The following is an 18835-nucleotide window of genomic DNA, read 5'->3' as shown; positions in this document are numbered from 1 at the left end:
TAATCCTTGATGTATTTATAATACTATGTAAAAACACGAAAGAAAATTAATTTTTTATTTAGAAGAAAGCAAATTAAAAGAAAGGAAGTCAACAAATTCACCTAAAATTAAAATCCTTGAAAACATCTCATACTCACGTAAATAACATATTTACCATTAGTTACTGCCCACAATAGTTTAAGCAAGTATTGGCATCAATGTTATTGGAACTGAACCGGTCATCAAACCGAAAAGCCTTGTGGACCGGGAATCGGTCGGAATCGGAAAAAAAACTGGTTTACCAAAAACACATAAAATATTCATATTTTAAAGAAAAAACAGGTATATTCATGTACATCCATATGAATCCAAACCAGTTTTATACACAAATATGCAAAATTTATCATTTATATAGCAAGTAATAGTGCATATAACCAAAATAGCACTTAGTGCAAAACATCGTTGAACCAAAAATGTTACCAACATCAAGAAGCAAGGACTAAAAGGTCTTTGTAGTCCAAAATAACATGTTAGATCATAGTATTACATTACAACCTACAATACTACAAGCTACAGCGATAGCAAATCAATGATCAAATCATCAATCATCATCATCCTCCTCATTCTCATCTGAAGAATGAGTAGCATCCAAGTCTGCAATGGGATTATGGCTTGATTCCCCTGGCCTTGAAGCTGCTATTGGTGCTTCTGATATATCTGCCTCTGCATCCTGTGGAGGTGGGTCCAAGTCCAACCAAGAAAGGTCTTCATTGTCAAATGCCAGTGCTTGACTCTCCACAACCCATTCTGATGTTGGATCAATGTCACCCAATACAATGTTGATTGTTTCAGGGGTTTTATTCAACAATTGATTGCGCCTCAACTTAAGGTTGTATTGAACAAAAGCCATGTCATTCAACAACTTTTGCTCCAAACGGTTCCTCTTCTTAGTGTGTATACGCTCAAACACACTCCAATTCTGCTCACACCCTGAAGCACTACATGTCTGGCTCAAAATTCTAATTGCAAATTGTTACAATTGAGAGCATCCACTACCAAATTGTTGCCACCAATAGGCTGCAAAAAGAGTGGAAAGAAAAAAAGTATTAACAAATGAATTTGAAAGTGGAAAGTTGAAACTTAGACTCAACAATTGCAAAATTCAAATTGAAATCCAATGAGTAAAATGTAAATTATTAATATAATAATTTGCAAATTTTAACAGTTTTTACCTGGGGGACTCTTTGCTCTATTTGTTATAGCTATAGAAATTCCAAAGGTACCAAGACTCTCTAAAATTCAAGAGCTTGTTATGAATTCGATTGAGTCTTGAAATCTAGGACCATGCACTCAATGCATTTATACAATTCCCTTAAAACCTCCCCATCAACCTCAAAATTTGTAATGTAATGGTACCTTCAAAATTCATAAAACATAAACATATTCATCAAGTCAACAAAACTAAAAGCTAAAAGCTAAAAATTAAAACTTATAAGCAATGAGAATTGAAATCCAAAATTACATACCTTGGATTTAAGTAGTAGCCGACTGCATGTAAAGGTCTATGGAGTTGTTTGTTCCATCTTTCATCAATGATTCTCCATAGAGGAATGTACTTTTGTCTTTTATCCCCATATGTTGCCTTTATTTGTTCCTTGGTTTGATCCACGGCCTCATAAACAATGCACGTATCAAATTTATCACTATCCACCATCTACAAAACTCTGACAAGAGGCTCACTAAATAGCACAATCTTTTTTGCTTTTGACCAAAATCTTTTGTCATATACTTGGTCAACCATCTGTTTCCCTTCTGCATTTTTGCTCCACTGAGATGAATTCCATTAATCACATGAAAACATCTTCCTCAAGTTTTCTTTTTGTTGAACAAGGGATTGCAATTAAAGGAAATTGGTTGCAAATCGTGTGATGGCTGATCAAACAAGCTCTTTACCCGCTGTGTGCTTTGTCATAAGGTTCAAAACCCATGTGTGGTTGTAGATGTACTTGGTTATGGATTTTGCATCTTCCACACACTTCTTCACCCACTCAATTTTGCCAATATCCTCAAGCATGAGGTCTAAACAATAGGCTGCACATGGAGACCACCAAATGGTGGGGTGTTTTTCCTCCAACATCTTTCTCGCTGCAACATAGTTATAGGCATTATCTGTGATAACTTGTACAACATTTTCAGTGTCTACTTCCATAACTACTTCATCCAAAAGAAGAAATGGCAATTGTGCATCCTTCCCCTGATCAGAGGCATCAACAGATTTGAGAAACATAGTACCTTTTGGACAATCAATTAAGAAATTTAGTATGGTGCGAGATCTACAATCAGTCCATCCATCAAACATAATTGTGCATTCTGTTTTGGTCCATGATTGCTTGAACTCTGTAAGGTACTCTTCTATTCTTTGGACTTCATTTTGTAAAAGTGGCCCCCTGATATCATGAAAGCTAGGGCCTTTGAAGCCTGCTCCACAGGAAGCTATAGCATCCATCATGAGCTGATAATATGCAGAATTAGTAGCATTAAAAGGCATGTTTGCATCATACCACCATCTAGCAATGCATTCATATGTAGTCTCCTCTATTTTATTCCATTTAGCATCAAGGGTTGGTTGAGAACCAGGGGTGGTGCGGGGTACAAAGAAGGAGTTAATCCCTTTACGGGCTACTGTCCTCTTCAAGTTTAAACCACTTGAACTAACCTCTCCAACTTTAGCAGGGAAACTAGAGGAATCTTCAAAACTGAACACATATTCTTCAAAATCAGGGTCACTAAACATAGCATCATCCTTCTGACTTTTGGCTATATCTTTTTTAAGTATTGTTTTTCGCCTTCTCTTCATTGTAGGCTTAATTAAACTTTGCATCTCTGCTTTGAGATCATCAAAAACATTTTGACGACGTTTCACTTGCCCTCTCCAATGTGCTAGATGTTCTTTGATTCTATAGATCTTCTCACCCTTAACTTGTTTCCCACAATAGTTGCAGACTTTTACCTTGTTCATTTAAATGACAGTGAATCCAAACTGGATCATTCTTGTTTTCGGGGGCCATGGTGAAGAAAAGAAAAGAAAAGAATTTTATGAAATTTTTTTTTAAAGAAAAATAAAAGAGTAGAAACAATGAAATACTTGGAGAAGATCTGTAAATTTTGAGAAGAGAAGAAGCCCCAACCAATATGAAAATAAACTCTCCAATTAGCTTCAAAATCCCCCTCAGAAATTTGCCAAAGAAATCTCTCAAAGTAACCCTGCAAATTACAATAATTTTTTAGAAAAAAATAGAAGAAAATAACAGCCACAATTTGTTTTCAAACAAAAACTTACAAATATGAAATTCTGAAATAGAACATTAATGGTTGGAAAAAACATCTTGAATTTCCCTCTTAATTTGTTAAAGAAAATCAGCTCCAAAATCAGCTCTGGAGAAGCCCCTACAAATTTGCATAAAAGCACAAGGGTTTTTAATTTTTATGAGAAAAAAATAGTTGTTTTTTGGAGAAAATAGAACAAAAAAAGGGCAGAAATTTCCTTGATTTACCCTCTAAATATTTTAGAGAAAATCAGCTTTAAAATCAGTGATGTAGCAGCCCCCCCCCCCCCAAAAAAAAAAAAAAAGGCTTCCACCAACTGCAAAAACCATTGAAGAAAACCCAAAGATCTCTGGGAAAAAATAAATCTTTGAAGTAGCTCAAAAATCTTCCAACCCAACAACTTTCCAAGACTCCAATCAACTCTTCAAATCTGCAAAAAATCTCCCTCAGAACAACCTTGCAAAAAACTCTCCAAATTCTCCTCACCGAACTCAGCTCAAGAACTGCAAGAGACTCGAATGAATAGTGAGTAAAATAGAGGGTGTGGGGGTGTTTAAATAGCTTTAGAGGGGGGAGCGGGTAGATTAGGTTTAAAAAATAAAGAAACCAATAAATAAAATAATAAAAAATTGATTTTTTTAACTCCCTGGCCATGCGGCCGTGGGACCTGCGGACCGGCAAAACCAGTGACTGAACCGGTTTGGACCGGTTCGGTACCGAACCGGTCATTTCCGGTTTGGACCGGTTTTTCCTTCAAACAGGCCGGTTTTACCAGAACCAGTTCGATTCCGATAACACTGATTTGCATTGAAGACGTGATAGGAACAAGATGTCAATAAATATACTTACCAGGAGTTACTGCCCTCCATTGTTTACGTGTTCTTCAACTCTTTAACAAATATGAGTAAAAATGTAAATGTGCAAACCTTACTAGAATTTAATTTACAAAGAGGTGATCTAATTTACAAAGAGACATGTCTCTTGTATATCTTGAGTATAAAATACACTTGAAACTTTTCATTTCAAATATTCACTTATCACTCGCTAATTTATTTTACACACAAATTTTGATCTCTACTTTCCTTTCATGGTTATTGGTTGAATTTCTGAAGTGTGATTCATTGCTTGATGAAGATAAAAGAAATATAATATATATTCATAAGTAATTACAATTTACCATAGTTCAGAAATAGTGTTTGTATCCATTGCACTCTTTTTTTCAACATATACCCTTCTGCCTTTTGGTTTATCTTGATGTAAATATATTTATATGAATATAAGTATTTTACCCCCAAAAAAACCCCCCTTTTCTTTTTTTATTAGATTTCATATGATTGATTAGAAAAACAATAGTTTCACTAACACTAAAAGGTTGCTTTTCTGTTGCGTCATATGTTTCGTTTCACTTCAAATAATTAATATTTCTATAGACATTAACAATGCGAATCTTCAGCACCAATACGAACAGTTTATTAAAACAATTGTCAATAGCCTTGATTTCATTTAGTCCAGATTTAGCAATGATGTGAAAATGTGTAGCTTAGATATTTCCTATATATAGATTCCAGTTAAAACATTTTAAAATCACACAGATGGCATGGAAGAAGAATGATATCAAAATATTTAACTTTTCATTTTTTTTCGCTAAACGGTTTATTAAAACAAATGTCAATGGCTTTGATTTCCATTTAGGCTAGCTTTAGCAATGATGTGAAATTGACAAAGTGTGGAGCTTAGATATTTCCTTATATAGATTCCAGTTAAAACATTTTAAAATTACACAAATGGCATGGAAGAAGAATGTTATCAAAATATTTAACTTTTCATTTTATTCACTATTATTCAGTTTACATATTTCTCCTATATATTATGCTTAAGCAGGTTGGCATCTTTTTATGGTACTTTAAGTCCTAATTCGTTGTGCTGCCTTCATGGAATTCTCTTTTCTCTTATTCGTGTTTGGATTGGATGACAGCTTTGTGAAGGCGTATACTTTGTGAAGTTTAATTAATATTTCTTGGCAGGCATCAATGAAGTTATGTCACTTTTTCCCTCTTAATTTCTGCAGGTAGTGAAAAACAATGTAGAAGTGTCTGATGAACTGGAGATAGGAGGCACTGATCTCGAACACATTGGGAAAGTGAGCGTGAGAAAGGAGGAGCTTTGCATGCTAAGGCAGGATCCTGAAATTGAAAACTCTGATTTACGGTACTGCATCAATCTACAAGCTGAACCGAATATAAATGCAAGAGGATCATTTGAGCAATTTCTGGAGTATTTTAAGTGGTTGAAACTGGATGTAGTTAACTCAGTCATTCCTGTAAGTTTCTGTTTATGGTTTTAAGTTTCAGGATTTTAATTTTTGAAAAGAGACTTTCAGTTGATGCTTTGTTTCCAAATATTTCAAATTGTTAAACACAGTCAGCAATATTAGACAGTAGACGTTTCTGATGACAATTGTTTTGTTCCAAGTTAGACAATTACGAAAGATATATATTGGGCTTTTATTTTTTCTATATTTTCTGGTTACATGTTTTGAGTTGCTTTAGACCCTTCAAATCTTTGCAAAACTAAAGTTCGCAAGTTGTGTATATGACAGGGAGATAGTGTGGGACCTCTAGGAGTTCAACTAACTTTTGGCCTTAGTAGCAAACATTTTCCTAAAGGAAGCAAACATGAAGTTCTGGAAAAGCAGCTGGCTAATGTTACTGTTATAAAGATGCTTCTAAAAGATATTTTTGGGTCTATTAAGGGGGACTGCAAAAGTGGCCCACGAAAATATACGACTATTCTGTTGGATACAGTGTTGGCCAGTTCAAAAGAAAGTGATGCTTTACATCAGCTGTTTTCACGGCCCCTATTTGACAGTTTCACAGGTTTTCCTATCACAGCTTTATCAGCTCAATTTGACAATTTAGAGGGATTCTGGCATGGGCTTCTGTTTTCTGGTCCTGAAAAGTCACAATTTTGCCAGTTTTCTCCTTTGGATTCACAGGATTCTGAAGATACAGATCAGTTCTATGACAAAGGAACTGTTTTTCCACAGATGCTTATCAAGAAGTTAGGACTTTGGCATCAGCATCCTCCAATTAAATCAATGGTCACATCTCTCTCCCTCTTTTGTGCTTTCTCTACCTTACTTTTACATAAGTAATAGTCTGAATGAAACAGATTTATTGGTTTCTTTACAGGCATAGATGTGATTATAAAGTATCCCATTCTCGAACTTTGTTTAGATACTAGAATGGTTAGAGAGCATACATCTTGGTGATTATCTTATGTTAACATATCTCAAGTTACTTCCTTGGAAACTGATGTTAGCAATAGCTTCAGTTTTCACTTCCTTTGGTAGTTAACTGCTTCTTAAACAACGTAGAAACTTCTAAACATCTTCAAAGTTGTCACTTTCATTTTCTAATACTGAACAGATAATTGGTTTTCAACTGTGAAAAAGCAAACTTTTAATGAAGGCTTATTTTTCTTATCTAGTTTTAATATGTGGAAGGTCAGTATTTATTTTTTTTGTAATATTCCTAATTGGAAGATGACCCAAAATACCACTGGGTTTTATGAATATAACTGTGTTTTCTAGTGAGTGCTGTTGTCAAACAGTTTGTGAATAGGCTGCTGAAGGTGTCTTTCTTGTCCTGTCACATTAGTATTGATGAACAGTGTCAAACAAAGACTTGGGTAAACAACCCAATCCAGAAATAATAATCATATGGGTACCGATGTGATACTACAGCCATCTAAAATCATTGAATTCTCTGAAATATAAACCTTGAAATATATATGTTCCAATGTGCAATTCATACACAGCAATAATTTGAAAATTCCTAAACTGGAATCCTATTGCAGCAATTGGAATTTATTTTTCTAATTAATAATTATTTTAACAATTTATCTGCTACAACAAATATCAAATAAATCACATTGCAACCTTCACAAATAAAATACTATGGAAATAATAGTGCTGGAAATTGAGAAAATATTAGCACACACATAAAAATATGACACTTATTTTTGGACAAATGTCCTTGGAAAATTCCAATGCAGGAAAAATGGTGCAGTAGATGAGGGTTTTATTTTATTATGTAGCAGTGAAATCTGAGTACAATCTATGGATGCCCAACTGACAATCCAAACCACAAGAAAATCTGGGCAAAATAATCTAAGGGAATTACCCTTCCTCCACAATCAATCCCGACACAACTTCTCTTCAGAAATCCATCGTCCTGGACCCTCTGCGCTAGCCTCTGCGCATACCCTATGACGTCTAGTCTCAGAACTGTCTCTGATGAATTCGTTCTGCCTATCTCTGTTGAGTAAATCGCTTCTCCGACACTCCAAACCCTCTACCCGACCTTTGGAACTGCAAATGAATTTCTCTCCAGCAAAATTGAATTGCTTCTGAAGCAACTGCGCAGTCCTCTGTGCTGCTTCACTGGGAATAACTCGGTCCCTTGCTGCTGCCTCTCCGGATCTGGAAAACTTCCTCCGGATCACTGTCCCTGTCCTTGCCCCTCACTGACCCTGCTTCGATCTCTGGCTCTCTGACAACTGTTGCTTCTCTTTGGAAATCGATTTGCCAAGAAAATCGAACTACAGAAGTGTCTTCTCCAAGTGCCCATCGACTTCCTCTTATAATCCACTGTTGGAGCACCAACGACCAAGATTAAAACTTAATCAATGGCTAGGATCATCTTGGAGTCTATCCGTGTGAGTTTCTAGATGATTCTCACCTTATCTCAATTAATATTGATTAATTAACCATATTATCTAAGTTTAGACTTGGGAAATATTAAAAAAACGGCTAATAATCCAATTGAGACACTTCTAGGTGCAATTTCCAGAAACGATTTCTGAATTTTGGAGTTCTCATGTATTGTAGCCTCTCCACCAAATTTCGTGGCTAGAGCACATCCAATGCTACAAAAACTAACACATAAGACATGAATGCAAGGCAGGGTATAGAGGAACCTGGTTGTTTAATTATAGCAGACATATAACCATCTCAGCCCTCAAATACAAGTAATTTTTGCTACAGCAGAGATACTACAGAAGTCTTATGCCTTCGTGTTGTCATTTTCTGCTCCTTGGAAACACAAAATTTGGCTTGATGGTGAGATGAACTCGACCCTCAGGTAGTGGGAATTAGGCCTCCTCCAAACTGATATAAGATCACTGTATTGTGCCAATAATTCGCTGCTCCTACTGTGGCATTAATGTTAGACTTGGATCTGTGTGTAGGTGTCCCTCCTTAGGGTGATTTGGCTGCCTTCTAATGCATTCAGCCTCCTTAATTCTTGAGCCAAACTCAGCCCCAATATGCAGAAGGAAATCGACCCTCTCTTGCCACCAAAATTCTGGAAATGCTTACGAGTCATAGCCATTCGGCCTCCTTAAGTACTTGAGAACCCAGCTCCAAGAATCACAAATAGTCTGAGACTGAGCTGTTCTTGGTACATAAATTTGGAATTAACCCTTGATGTTTTTGGCTGAGCGAGTGGCACTATGAAATCCAACTTGGCCTTGGTGGTTTTCCTGGAAAATGAGATCTTGGGAAAATGATATGACTTCAAATTTGACCCCTTTGATGAAATCAATTTGGCCTTTGCAAAGGAAAGGCAATTCAACCCTCAGAGAAGGCTATGTGAGCAATATGATTTGGCCTTTCAACTCTTGAGAATGGTAGAACGTGGCCCTTCAGAAATAATGGCAATCCACCTCCTGCAAATAACCAAAGTGTCAGAGAATTCCTGCCAACAATTTGATTAGATCTTCAAACAAACTTCTTAAAATCAATCCAATGGAAGACCTGAAGTGATCTTCCCAAATAGCCAAATAGGGTGGCACTTGAAGTCCACTGAAATTAGCTTTGAGTTTCACTTGAAACTCGCTTGAGCTTCTTTTCTATGTCAAGAGATAGATAGGAATAGAATGATTTGCAATTGAGTTCCCCTTCCTTTTATAATTTTTCATGGATCCTCCCTCTAGCTTTTAGATCCTCCTTTTTTCTATTATTTTATTGGTGGGGCCCAATTTCCACTAGGAGATTTTTTGCTGCCATTTTGAATAAATAATAATTTTCCTCCTTTCTCAATAAAATATTATTTTGCCACCATTCTCCAATAAAATAATAATTTTCCTCCATTCTCCAATAAAATATTAGTTTCCACCATTCTCCATTAAAATAATAATTTCTACTTTTCTCCCTCAAAATAATATTTTTCTCCTTTTTATTTAATATCACCAAAAATTGGCAAAACTCCCTAGTGAATTTTGCACTCACAAAAATTGGGAACATTACATTTTTACATAATCATAGCTAACGTCTCCAAACTAATGTAGGTCCTGAGGTCCCATTGTGTTAATCTCAGTCCAGCCAAGGTTATTCCTTTGAGAAGACAAAATTGAGAATGGAAATTATTGACACATAATCTTCCAAAAGTCACCAATGAGTCCTTGAACTTTTTTGGACTTATGCGACTGTAGTAATCTCTCACAGAGATCAAGTGGTCCATTTCTTCATAGAATGTCTTCGAGTGTCCCTGACAAGTGATATTGTATGTGAGAAATGCAAGCTGCTTATTTAAGTCTAAAATTGAATGGCTGAAGCTAAAGTTTGGTTGGGCATGTATTCTCAGCTTTTAGGCTGTTGGTTTTTGTTTTTTTTAAATGCACCTTATATTCCCTTAATGCACAACAGAAAAGACATTGTACAATCTTATATTTCTTTCCAAAGGGATTTCCCATTCTTATACAGTCAAGAAGGGCAAGCATATCTTCCCTGGCCCCAATTTCAAGTGAATCATTATCTTTCCTAAATATTCCTATTCTAGCAGCAAGCTGTATTCCTGAGTTGGATTTAAAGTTAGCCACTTCCCTGAGGTTCTCCACTGAGAAATGGTCAACAACATCGATGCCATAAGAAGTAGATGTTCAGTAAGCTTATAATATCCATATGGTTTCTCCTTCCTGTCTACCAATACATTTATCCGTGATGATAACTTAAACTTCCTTCCATATGATGGGCAATGAACCCTAGAAGGTTTGGGCTACCATGTAGTCCCACACTAGGTGACATACGACTGCTCTTTTCTGGCAAGTAACACATCTTCCATTTGTGTAGCCCATATGATGGGGTCTTCTTAATTGCTAAGCAATTATTGAGTCAGCCCTCCACAAAGGGATATGAATGAATGATGCACTTTTCAGATGTGTTGAGATCTCCTAAACACATTTGGCTTGATTTTCTTGAATTGCCCATTTTCTGTTTAGTTTATCTGCCGTACAGAAGTTTGATTGAATCCTGTCATTAAGCTCTTTGTTTCTATGATTGAAAAGGGTTTTCCATAAGATCTTTCCAGTCCTTCCAAATGGGTCCTTGCATACATAGTCTTATTTTAGAAAAACATGGTATGATGTATAGTTTTGCAAAGTGTTGTAAAAGCTTCTGTCTGCTGTGTCTCTGCACGACATCCGCCTTTTCGAGCCCTTGACCCACAAATTCCCCCATCTATGGAAACCCTTCTTTGCCTGTCTTTTTCCTGAAGAGGGAGATTAACTGAATTTATCCCAATGACCATTCCGAGGCACCTCAAAGTCCTGTTGGAGTTCCTTTGAGATTAACTGTGAAGACTGTCAAATCTTTTTCAGCAATACTGATCATGGGATTTTGAAGCCTTCTGTTTTTCCAATAATGTCACAAATGCCAAAATAACTCTTTATGCTGATAACATGTGTAGCCATCTAGTTATGCTGTCAAATGAGAACCTGGGTGCATTTCACTAGAGAACTCTATTGAGAGAGTACAGACATCCTAGGCAACTGATGGAAGAACCCTTTTTCCACCTTGTTAGGACCATTCTAAATTTACTCACTTTTGCTTATTTGCTTCATGACTATCACTCACACACACACACACTCCAGCAACTTCATTCTCTCATATGGTTTGGAGGGTGGGACACATAGTTCCATAAATATATATATACGAGTCATAGTCATGGTATATAAATATATATGTCCCACCCTCCAACCCATAGGAGAGAATGGAGTTGCTGGTATATATTATACATATTTTATAACAAATGGGATTTGAACATGAATGAGGAGGATAACATCTCCTCTCGACCACCGTAGATAGATCCAATTGACAACCATGACCATGATATTATATTTCCTTGTGAATCATGACCTTTTGGGAATGCTTGCAGTGTTTGGCCAAAGATCATACTGATTTCAGTGCTCAAAATCAGAAGTGAAAGTAGCAGATAATTTTGAAGGCTTTTTTACTGGTGACAAAGCCACAATTCACGTCGTTTCCTTCTGAGAAATTACTGATCATTAATGCTGTCAGCATGTTGTAGACGCAACCAGATTGGTCCATGTTTAAATTGTGTGTTGTTTTTTAACTTGTCATCTAGTGCCATCCCATAATATGCTAACAGTTTCTTTTGATGCAGTTTTGATTTTTGTGAATTATTTCTAGTCATTAAGGGTTCTAATACCCTGCGGAGTTGATTTGATTGTGTTGATATGTCGATTGTTCAAGTGTTCGGTCAGCTAGTTGACCATAGGCTAGTGGATGTAAGTCAATTAAGTTGGTTATGGTAAATATATGTAGTAAACTTTGACAGATATAAGAGAGAATAGACCCTTAAACTTGAGAATTAAACCTTTATCTTTAAAACATATCAAACATTCACACCATAAAGAACATGAGAATGCGGAGAACCCTTAAATATGGTAACACCATCAAATACTCCTTATGGAAGGAATCACTCCACAAGCCATGTTTTGCTACAAAACAATATATCCAACATATATCCAATACAATGATACTCATGTATTTATACATTATCATGAGTATTCTTAGTGATTTATGCCAACTACCCTTTATTATTATATTATTTCCTATTAGCTACTTAGTTGGCCTATTTCATGATTATTACATTGGTTTTATTGCTTGCATCTCAACTTGAGTTGATATGATATATAATTGCTTAAAAGATTGAGATGACAAGGAAAGTGTTATTTGATAAGGAAATGTAAGAATGGTGGAATTGGAAGATTGACAATTACCTCATGCAAAAAAGAGCTACCTATCATTGATGCAAAGCAGAATGAGATTCTTTATTGAAATTTGAGACACATGGGAAATTTCTAGAGGCAATGTGTACAAATATATAAATTGATAATGGTCGATCACCATACATCCATTCTATAGAAAAACTGCATAAGCATTTCTGTTAAAATTGGCAACTAGGGCCAAACTCCATGTGGGTCATCTTATTTATGGCAGTTGATATTTTTCTTGGATTCCTCTCGTCAAGAGGTGTAGGATTGATCTGAAGATCATCCGATTCCGACAAGTATTCATGGTGATATGAATTTATTTGTGTTATGGGATAATTTGTCATGATCGGTCAGCAACCAAATTGCCCCCACTTATCCTCCACGTTTTAGTATAAATAGAAGAGGACTTTAAGTAATTTGTCACACACACTCTTGTGATCTCTCTTCATTCTGTTTTGGGTTTGATGAAGATGAGATCTAGAGGGGGTGCCCTAGGTGATATGTTGCCCTAATAGGAGATGCCCTAGAAGTTGTGATGGAGAGGGCTCTACGCTATCATGAAGAAGGCTCTACGCTGCCTTAATGAAGAAGCCTAATGCAACCATGGAAGAAGCCTTAATGTTATCATGAAGAAACACCTACATTGGCATGGAAATAAAGCCCTAATGTTGAAGCCTCCTAAACGCATTCATGGAACAAGGGTGCTAATGCTGTCTTGCCCTAAACGAAGAGAGACCTAAGCTTTGTCCTAGAAGAATCATGGTTGTGGATCAATAAAGGCCTAATGCAGTGATGAAGGAGGACAGCCCTAACGCAGAGCAAAGAGAGGTCTACACGCTAGGAAGTTCTGTGTAGCACTTTAAATGTTGGCCTTATTCCGCGGTAAAAGAAGGGCTCTATGCTGTCCTAACCGCAGCCCTTCTAAGAGATATAATCGCAGTCATTGAGGATTCTAAGCAGCAAGAGATGGATTCATGTATGCTGGAAAGACGAGGTCTCAAATAGCTCTAGACGTAGTCAAAAGGAAGTGTGTCCAAGAGTGCCCTAGCCACAGTCATAGCCTAATCTGACATGACAGGGACAACATTAAAAGGAAGGTCTGGAAGCCGCAGTAAGGAGGCCTAAAGAGGCCCCAATCTCAGACGTGAAGATGCCCTCATCAGTTGTCACATCTAGACTGTTGTTCTAAGCTTGGATGAGGTTCAGTTGGGAGCAACTGTCATTAGATTAGAGGGCTAAGCAGCTAACTATAGCCTAGCTGCTCTGCTAGGCTGAAAGCCATAGCAAGCAGCTAAGGCTGGTATGCATTTGCAGCAAGAGCATAAGTATTACAGCAGCATGATGTATTGCAGTATGCAGCATATGTGACAGTGAGGATGGGTGCAACATGGTGCAGTATAGTGCAACACAATGGATGTAGTATGGTGCAACACAATGGTACATCATGGTGATGATGGGCATGGATGTATAGGAACAACACGATGCATTGCAACAGCTTGTTGATGATGGGTACAACATGATGATGAGGTACTGCTTAGTGTCAGGTGCAGCATGATGATGAGGTGCAGCGCAATGATGGGTGCAACATGGGGATGGGGTCACCTTGGAGGATCAGTTGAAGCAATATGCCTTCACCTGATTTCAGATCAGCTACCTCATTATGTTATCTTCATGGTGAAGATCTCTGCTCTTATCTTGTCAAGTCAAAGTGTTGACTTCTGATGTATATGTACTATCTCTCTCTCTATTGAACTATTGAAGAATATTAAGAAGAATTGATCAAGGGTTTCCCTTCATTGGGGTTTGTCCTTGGCTGGCGCCACATCTTGTGTCCTCTTGTGTTGGCTTGTCTTCTGCGATTTATGTTTATGTTTTATTTGCATTTTACTATCATGCTAAATGTGATTGCTAATCTGGAATTGATATTGAGCTAATATAGAAAATTGAAGTAAATTTACTATCAACATAGAACATACCTAAAATTAGCATTCCTTATTGTGAATTTCAGTAAGTCAAATTTGAGTGAGTGGCTTAATCAACTTTTGGTGATTTTTGTATCTATCAAGTGATTCAAACATTGTGTTCAACTTCTTTCGACAACATAGAAAGAGACTTTTATATCGAATTTCATGAGCATTTTTATGTCAAGGTTGTCTAGTCCACAATAAGGAACTCGCTGAAATTTGATAGGGTTGAGGTGGTTGCATTGACCAAAAATGAGATGACAGTATATCAAACTCAAGCACAATGATGCATCCACTTTTGTGGTTAGGTTGAAAGAGGTAACCTCTTATACATGTTAAGGTGCCAAGTACTTGGTGGCCGAGAAGAAACAGTTTATATAATTAATGAAGGATTCCTATAATAATCATCTCATGATTTAATTGATACTCTGTAACGTGATAAGATCTTGGACATATATAATTCTGTTGACCACTTGTATAAGTCACTATGAGACAAAATACACTTAGTGAGAAAATTGACGTTAATAATGGTCTTCCCTGTTGAGAAATCCAGGGCATAGCTATAAGATGGTTTTTCTTCTTTAGATAATTGCTTGTCAATGCTTTTTACTTCTTAGATTAGAATCTTCTTTTACTTATGTTATTATAGTGTTTTTCTTCATCAAACAACTACCAATGCATAAACCATAAAGAGACAAGAGACATAGAATATAGGCTATCATCTAGGGCCAAAACCTCTCCTACTTGAGAGGACAATCCGAACAAATTCTTCTTCTTATAAAGACTTCAATTGACAAATACCAAGACCAAGACCCTTGACCTATTTGCCACTCCAAGACCAAGACACAAAGCTTCCTTGATGAGATCCTTCTTGCCTTAGTCAATAATAGTCAAACTTTTGTTCTTTCCTCTTTCTCGGCTACTCTTCAACATCAGATTCCTTCTGCTTTAGATCTGCACCTTATTTTAGCCTCCTTAGAAACCCTAGTTGCAGAGCATGTGGTGATCTAACCCCTTAATCTCCTTTGCTTGGGTAGAACGGCTTTCTTCGTCTACTCGACTTGATGTATTGGCTTGTATACTCCTAGATTCGGCTTTTAGCACAACAAGACATAATTCGACCTTTTTTGCAGCAATAACAATCCTTTTCTTCGCACATGTGAGTCGAGATCAACCATAAAACTGTCCCAAACACTCCTAAAGACTTCACTCTTCTTCCTTCTCTCTTCACTGATGATAAGGCTTCTTCCTAAGTGATCTTCGCACTTCTTGATTTCAAGACGAACTTGCTTCACTGAAATTTTGCCTTCCAAATTGAGGCCGAGCTACCTATTTATAGTTGTTTTCCCATGTATATAAGCCGACATGAGTTGAGTGTGAGCTTACATGTCTTTTTGAGATATTTCATTATTCTTCTTGAAGTCGACTTGTCGGAGGTGTCTTTGCTTGGTCATGGAGGGCCTTCTCATTTATTTAATGATTTATATAAAAATGTAACATACCCAAGAAAGGTCCTTCATAAATGACATTGACTCAATTTGACTTTTATGACTAGATGATAGAACCTAAAGGTTCACAATGGGAACCTTAACTAAAATTCCTTGATCATGAAACCCATGATTCAAGTACTTACAACAATAATTTTATTTTCTTCTTTCCATCAATTACATAAAATCACAATTACATATGTCGTTATGAAGACCGAACCTAGTTACACTTTTCAACACTCCCTCTTAACTATGGATGTATTCATAATGGTACTTGGTAATTCTCAATCTGAAGAATTCTCATAAGAAGAGTCGGATTGGTAACCCATATGTTTAGCATCATATCAACCAGCATTGTCACATAGCAAGGCCTTGAATACCAACTCTATCTCTCCACAAGATCTGAGCTCAACGCTGGCAAGACCAATGATATATAGACACCTTCATCATTGTCTCTCTCGGAACATACCCCACCCAGGTTCTCAGGGTGTGTTCCACCATGACTATTCTTATCTTGGATTCCTAGTCCTTAAAGAATATCAGTGCTCTACGACTACTCTTATCTTGGATGCCCTAACTCATCCTCAAAGAGCATCGGATGCCAGATGTTTACCCAATCCTCTATTCTGTCTTCCCAAGTGAAGACAAGAGTGATGTGTCTATCTTTCCCTCTTAATTAGGGAGGACATACCTATTCCAATGAAGGAATGTACCTAAGCTCCCTCCTGGCTTAGGAATTTTGTTTGCAAGTTTCTTCCAAGTAAGAAACTTGTTTCCAAGCTCCCTCTTAATTAGGAACCTACAATAGCGCCTCAGTTGGAGATGATGGGATAACCAGCTGCTTGAAGAACTCCTCCTCACGATGTCATGAATTTCTTTTCGTTATTTAGGAGTCTTCATGTTTGGGACTTCTTCATAGGGCACAAACCATCCATCACTTTCATCCATGAGTCAGTCATGTCATCATCGGAAAGTGATCCATTAGTCCATATTTGGCCTTCCTTCATGCCATGCTGCCTTCTTCCATGCCATGTTTCCTGAAGGAACTTCCTTCCTGCTACATGGTCGACAGTGGTGGAAGACATCCATAACTCTTCCCTAGGTAGTCCTTTATAAGCCCATCCAGATATTTGTTCAAAAATAAAGGAATGAACATTAAATCAAAATTACCTTTGTGATGGTCTTTTATCATGACATCTTCTAGTTTGAATCAACATCTTGCATACATATTGACACATCTCCCAAAGATATATATTGTCAAGGGTTTCTTTCTTTTTCAAACTATTAATTTTTGGTATGTTCTATGCTAGAGCAATTTATTTAATTTCTTTTCCATATTAGCAATCACATCAGCATAAAGTAAACTGCAAATAGAACATAAATATAAATCACAGAAGACAAGACAAGACAAGAGGACACAAGATGTGGTGCGAGCCAGGGACAAACCCCACAATGTGTGGGGAAACCCTTTGATCAAATCTTCTTTTATCTTCAAAGTTCAGCAGAGAAAGAGAGAGAGAGAGATAGTACATTTACAACAAAAGTCAACACTTTGACTTGTCTAGATCTGAGCATAGATCATCTCCTATAACGATGAGATCAGTTGAAGACATTCTGCTTCAACTGATACCTATCATCGTGCTGCATCTGGTCCTCTAGTTGCACCACCATGCTGCACTAATCATGATTATCATCATGCTGCCCATGTCCATGATCTTATCCATCATAATGCTGCTCAAACTAATGTGCATCATCATCATGCTGCTGCCCTTGCTAATGTATCATTGTACTGCCCATGCACATGATCTCATAGTGCTGCTCACCATGCTGCTGCCACTGCCTTCTCGTTGCTTCATCATGCTGCAACAATTTGCTTCTGTTGATATCAGCCTTAGCTGCTTGCTATGGCTTGCAGCCTAGCAAAGCAGCTAGGCTATAGTTCCATGCAGTCCCATCTTAAACAATCCTTCTATTTTCATGTTGTCCCCTACAGCAATACTTGAGACCTTGTTATCAGTGACCGGAACCTTCTTGTGATCAGGGCAGATAGAGGCTTCATCAAACAGTGTATAGATGAGATTATATCTTCTTCTTGACAGCAGTTAGAGCTCTATTTATAACTTCATTATATAGCATATAGAGGCAACGTATGTCTTATTTAGGACTGCGTATGAACAATAGCTCTTAGTACTTTTTCATAACAGCGTTACTATGTCATTCTGGACCTGCGTATGTATGTGTATATATATATATATATATATATATATATATGTCTTTATACACAATGTATTATTGTCTTATTGACCAATGAATTCATGTAGCTGTTCATTCTCTTCATTGTTGCGTATATAATATGCATTCTGGACCAGCGTATATATCCATGATGACTGCGTTCCATAATCTATATGACTTGTATATATCAACGTTCCATCCATCATAAATATAACTACGTCCATAATGAATATGACTCGTATGTCTCTGTGTTCCATTCATCATCAATATAACTTCATCCTGTAATGAATATGACCCGTATATCTCTGCGTTCCATTCATCTAATGAATATGACCTGTATATCTCTGCGTTCCATTTATCATCAATATAACTGTGTCCTGTAATGAATATGACCCGTATATCTCTGCGTTCCATTCATCTAATGAATATGACCTGTATATCTCTGCATTCATTACAGCGTTAGGTTTCCACTGCGGATACTGCGACTACCCTGCGTGGTATATTATATTGTCATGACTGCATGTAGAGTAGGGTTTCCAGCGTACAAGTTCTCATCGTATAAGTGTTGTGCATTGTATAAATTGTGTTCCACGTATCTCATCTATTATGAACTGCACATATTGATAGGGCTATCCACGTAGGTTTTCTTTGTTGCATATCACTGTCTCCATATTATATGACTGCGTTCCATTGATATGACTACGCTCCTTTTATTTATGTCATGCTTGACTGCTTCATTACGTTGGCTTCATAACTGAGTATAGATTA

At 37.0% G+C, this 18835-nt stretch overlaps 1 protein-coding gene and 1 pseudogene across 2 annotated transcripts in view; one reads left to right on the top strand and one right to left on the bottom strand.

Moving 5' to 3' along the window:
* The window catches only part of LOC149219956 (phosphatidylinositol-glycan biosynthesis class X-like protein), a 232382-nt gene that overhangs the window by 122847 nt on the left and 90700 nt on the right, over window positions 1-18835 (top strand). For both annotated transcript variants that reach the window (XM_089384582.1, XM_089384583.1), the window contains exons 2-3: window positions 5375-5626; window positions 5906-6406. In XM_089384582.1, coding sequence (XP_089240708.1) covers window positions 5375-5626; window positions 5906-6406 — 753 coding nt within the window. The remainder of the gene's footprint in view (window positions 1-5374; window positions 5627-5905; window positions 6407-18835) is intronic.
* Window positions 581-1693, bottom strand: LOC149219957 (uncharacterized; annotated as a pseudogene).

Source organism: Pinus tabuliformis, chromosome Q (genome assembly GCF_031772625.1).
Source record: "Pinus tabuliformis cultivar Carrire ecotype Pingquan chromosome Q, CPIR1, whole genome shotgun sequence".
NCBI lineage: Eukaryota > Viridiplantae > Streptophyta > Pinopsida > Pinales > Pinaceae > Pinus > Pinus tabuliformis.
The sequence above is the reverse complement of the archived record's forward strand: the minus strand, read 5'-3'. Positions and strand labels throughout refer to the sequence as shown.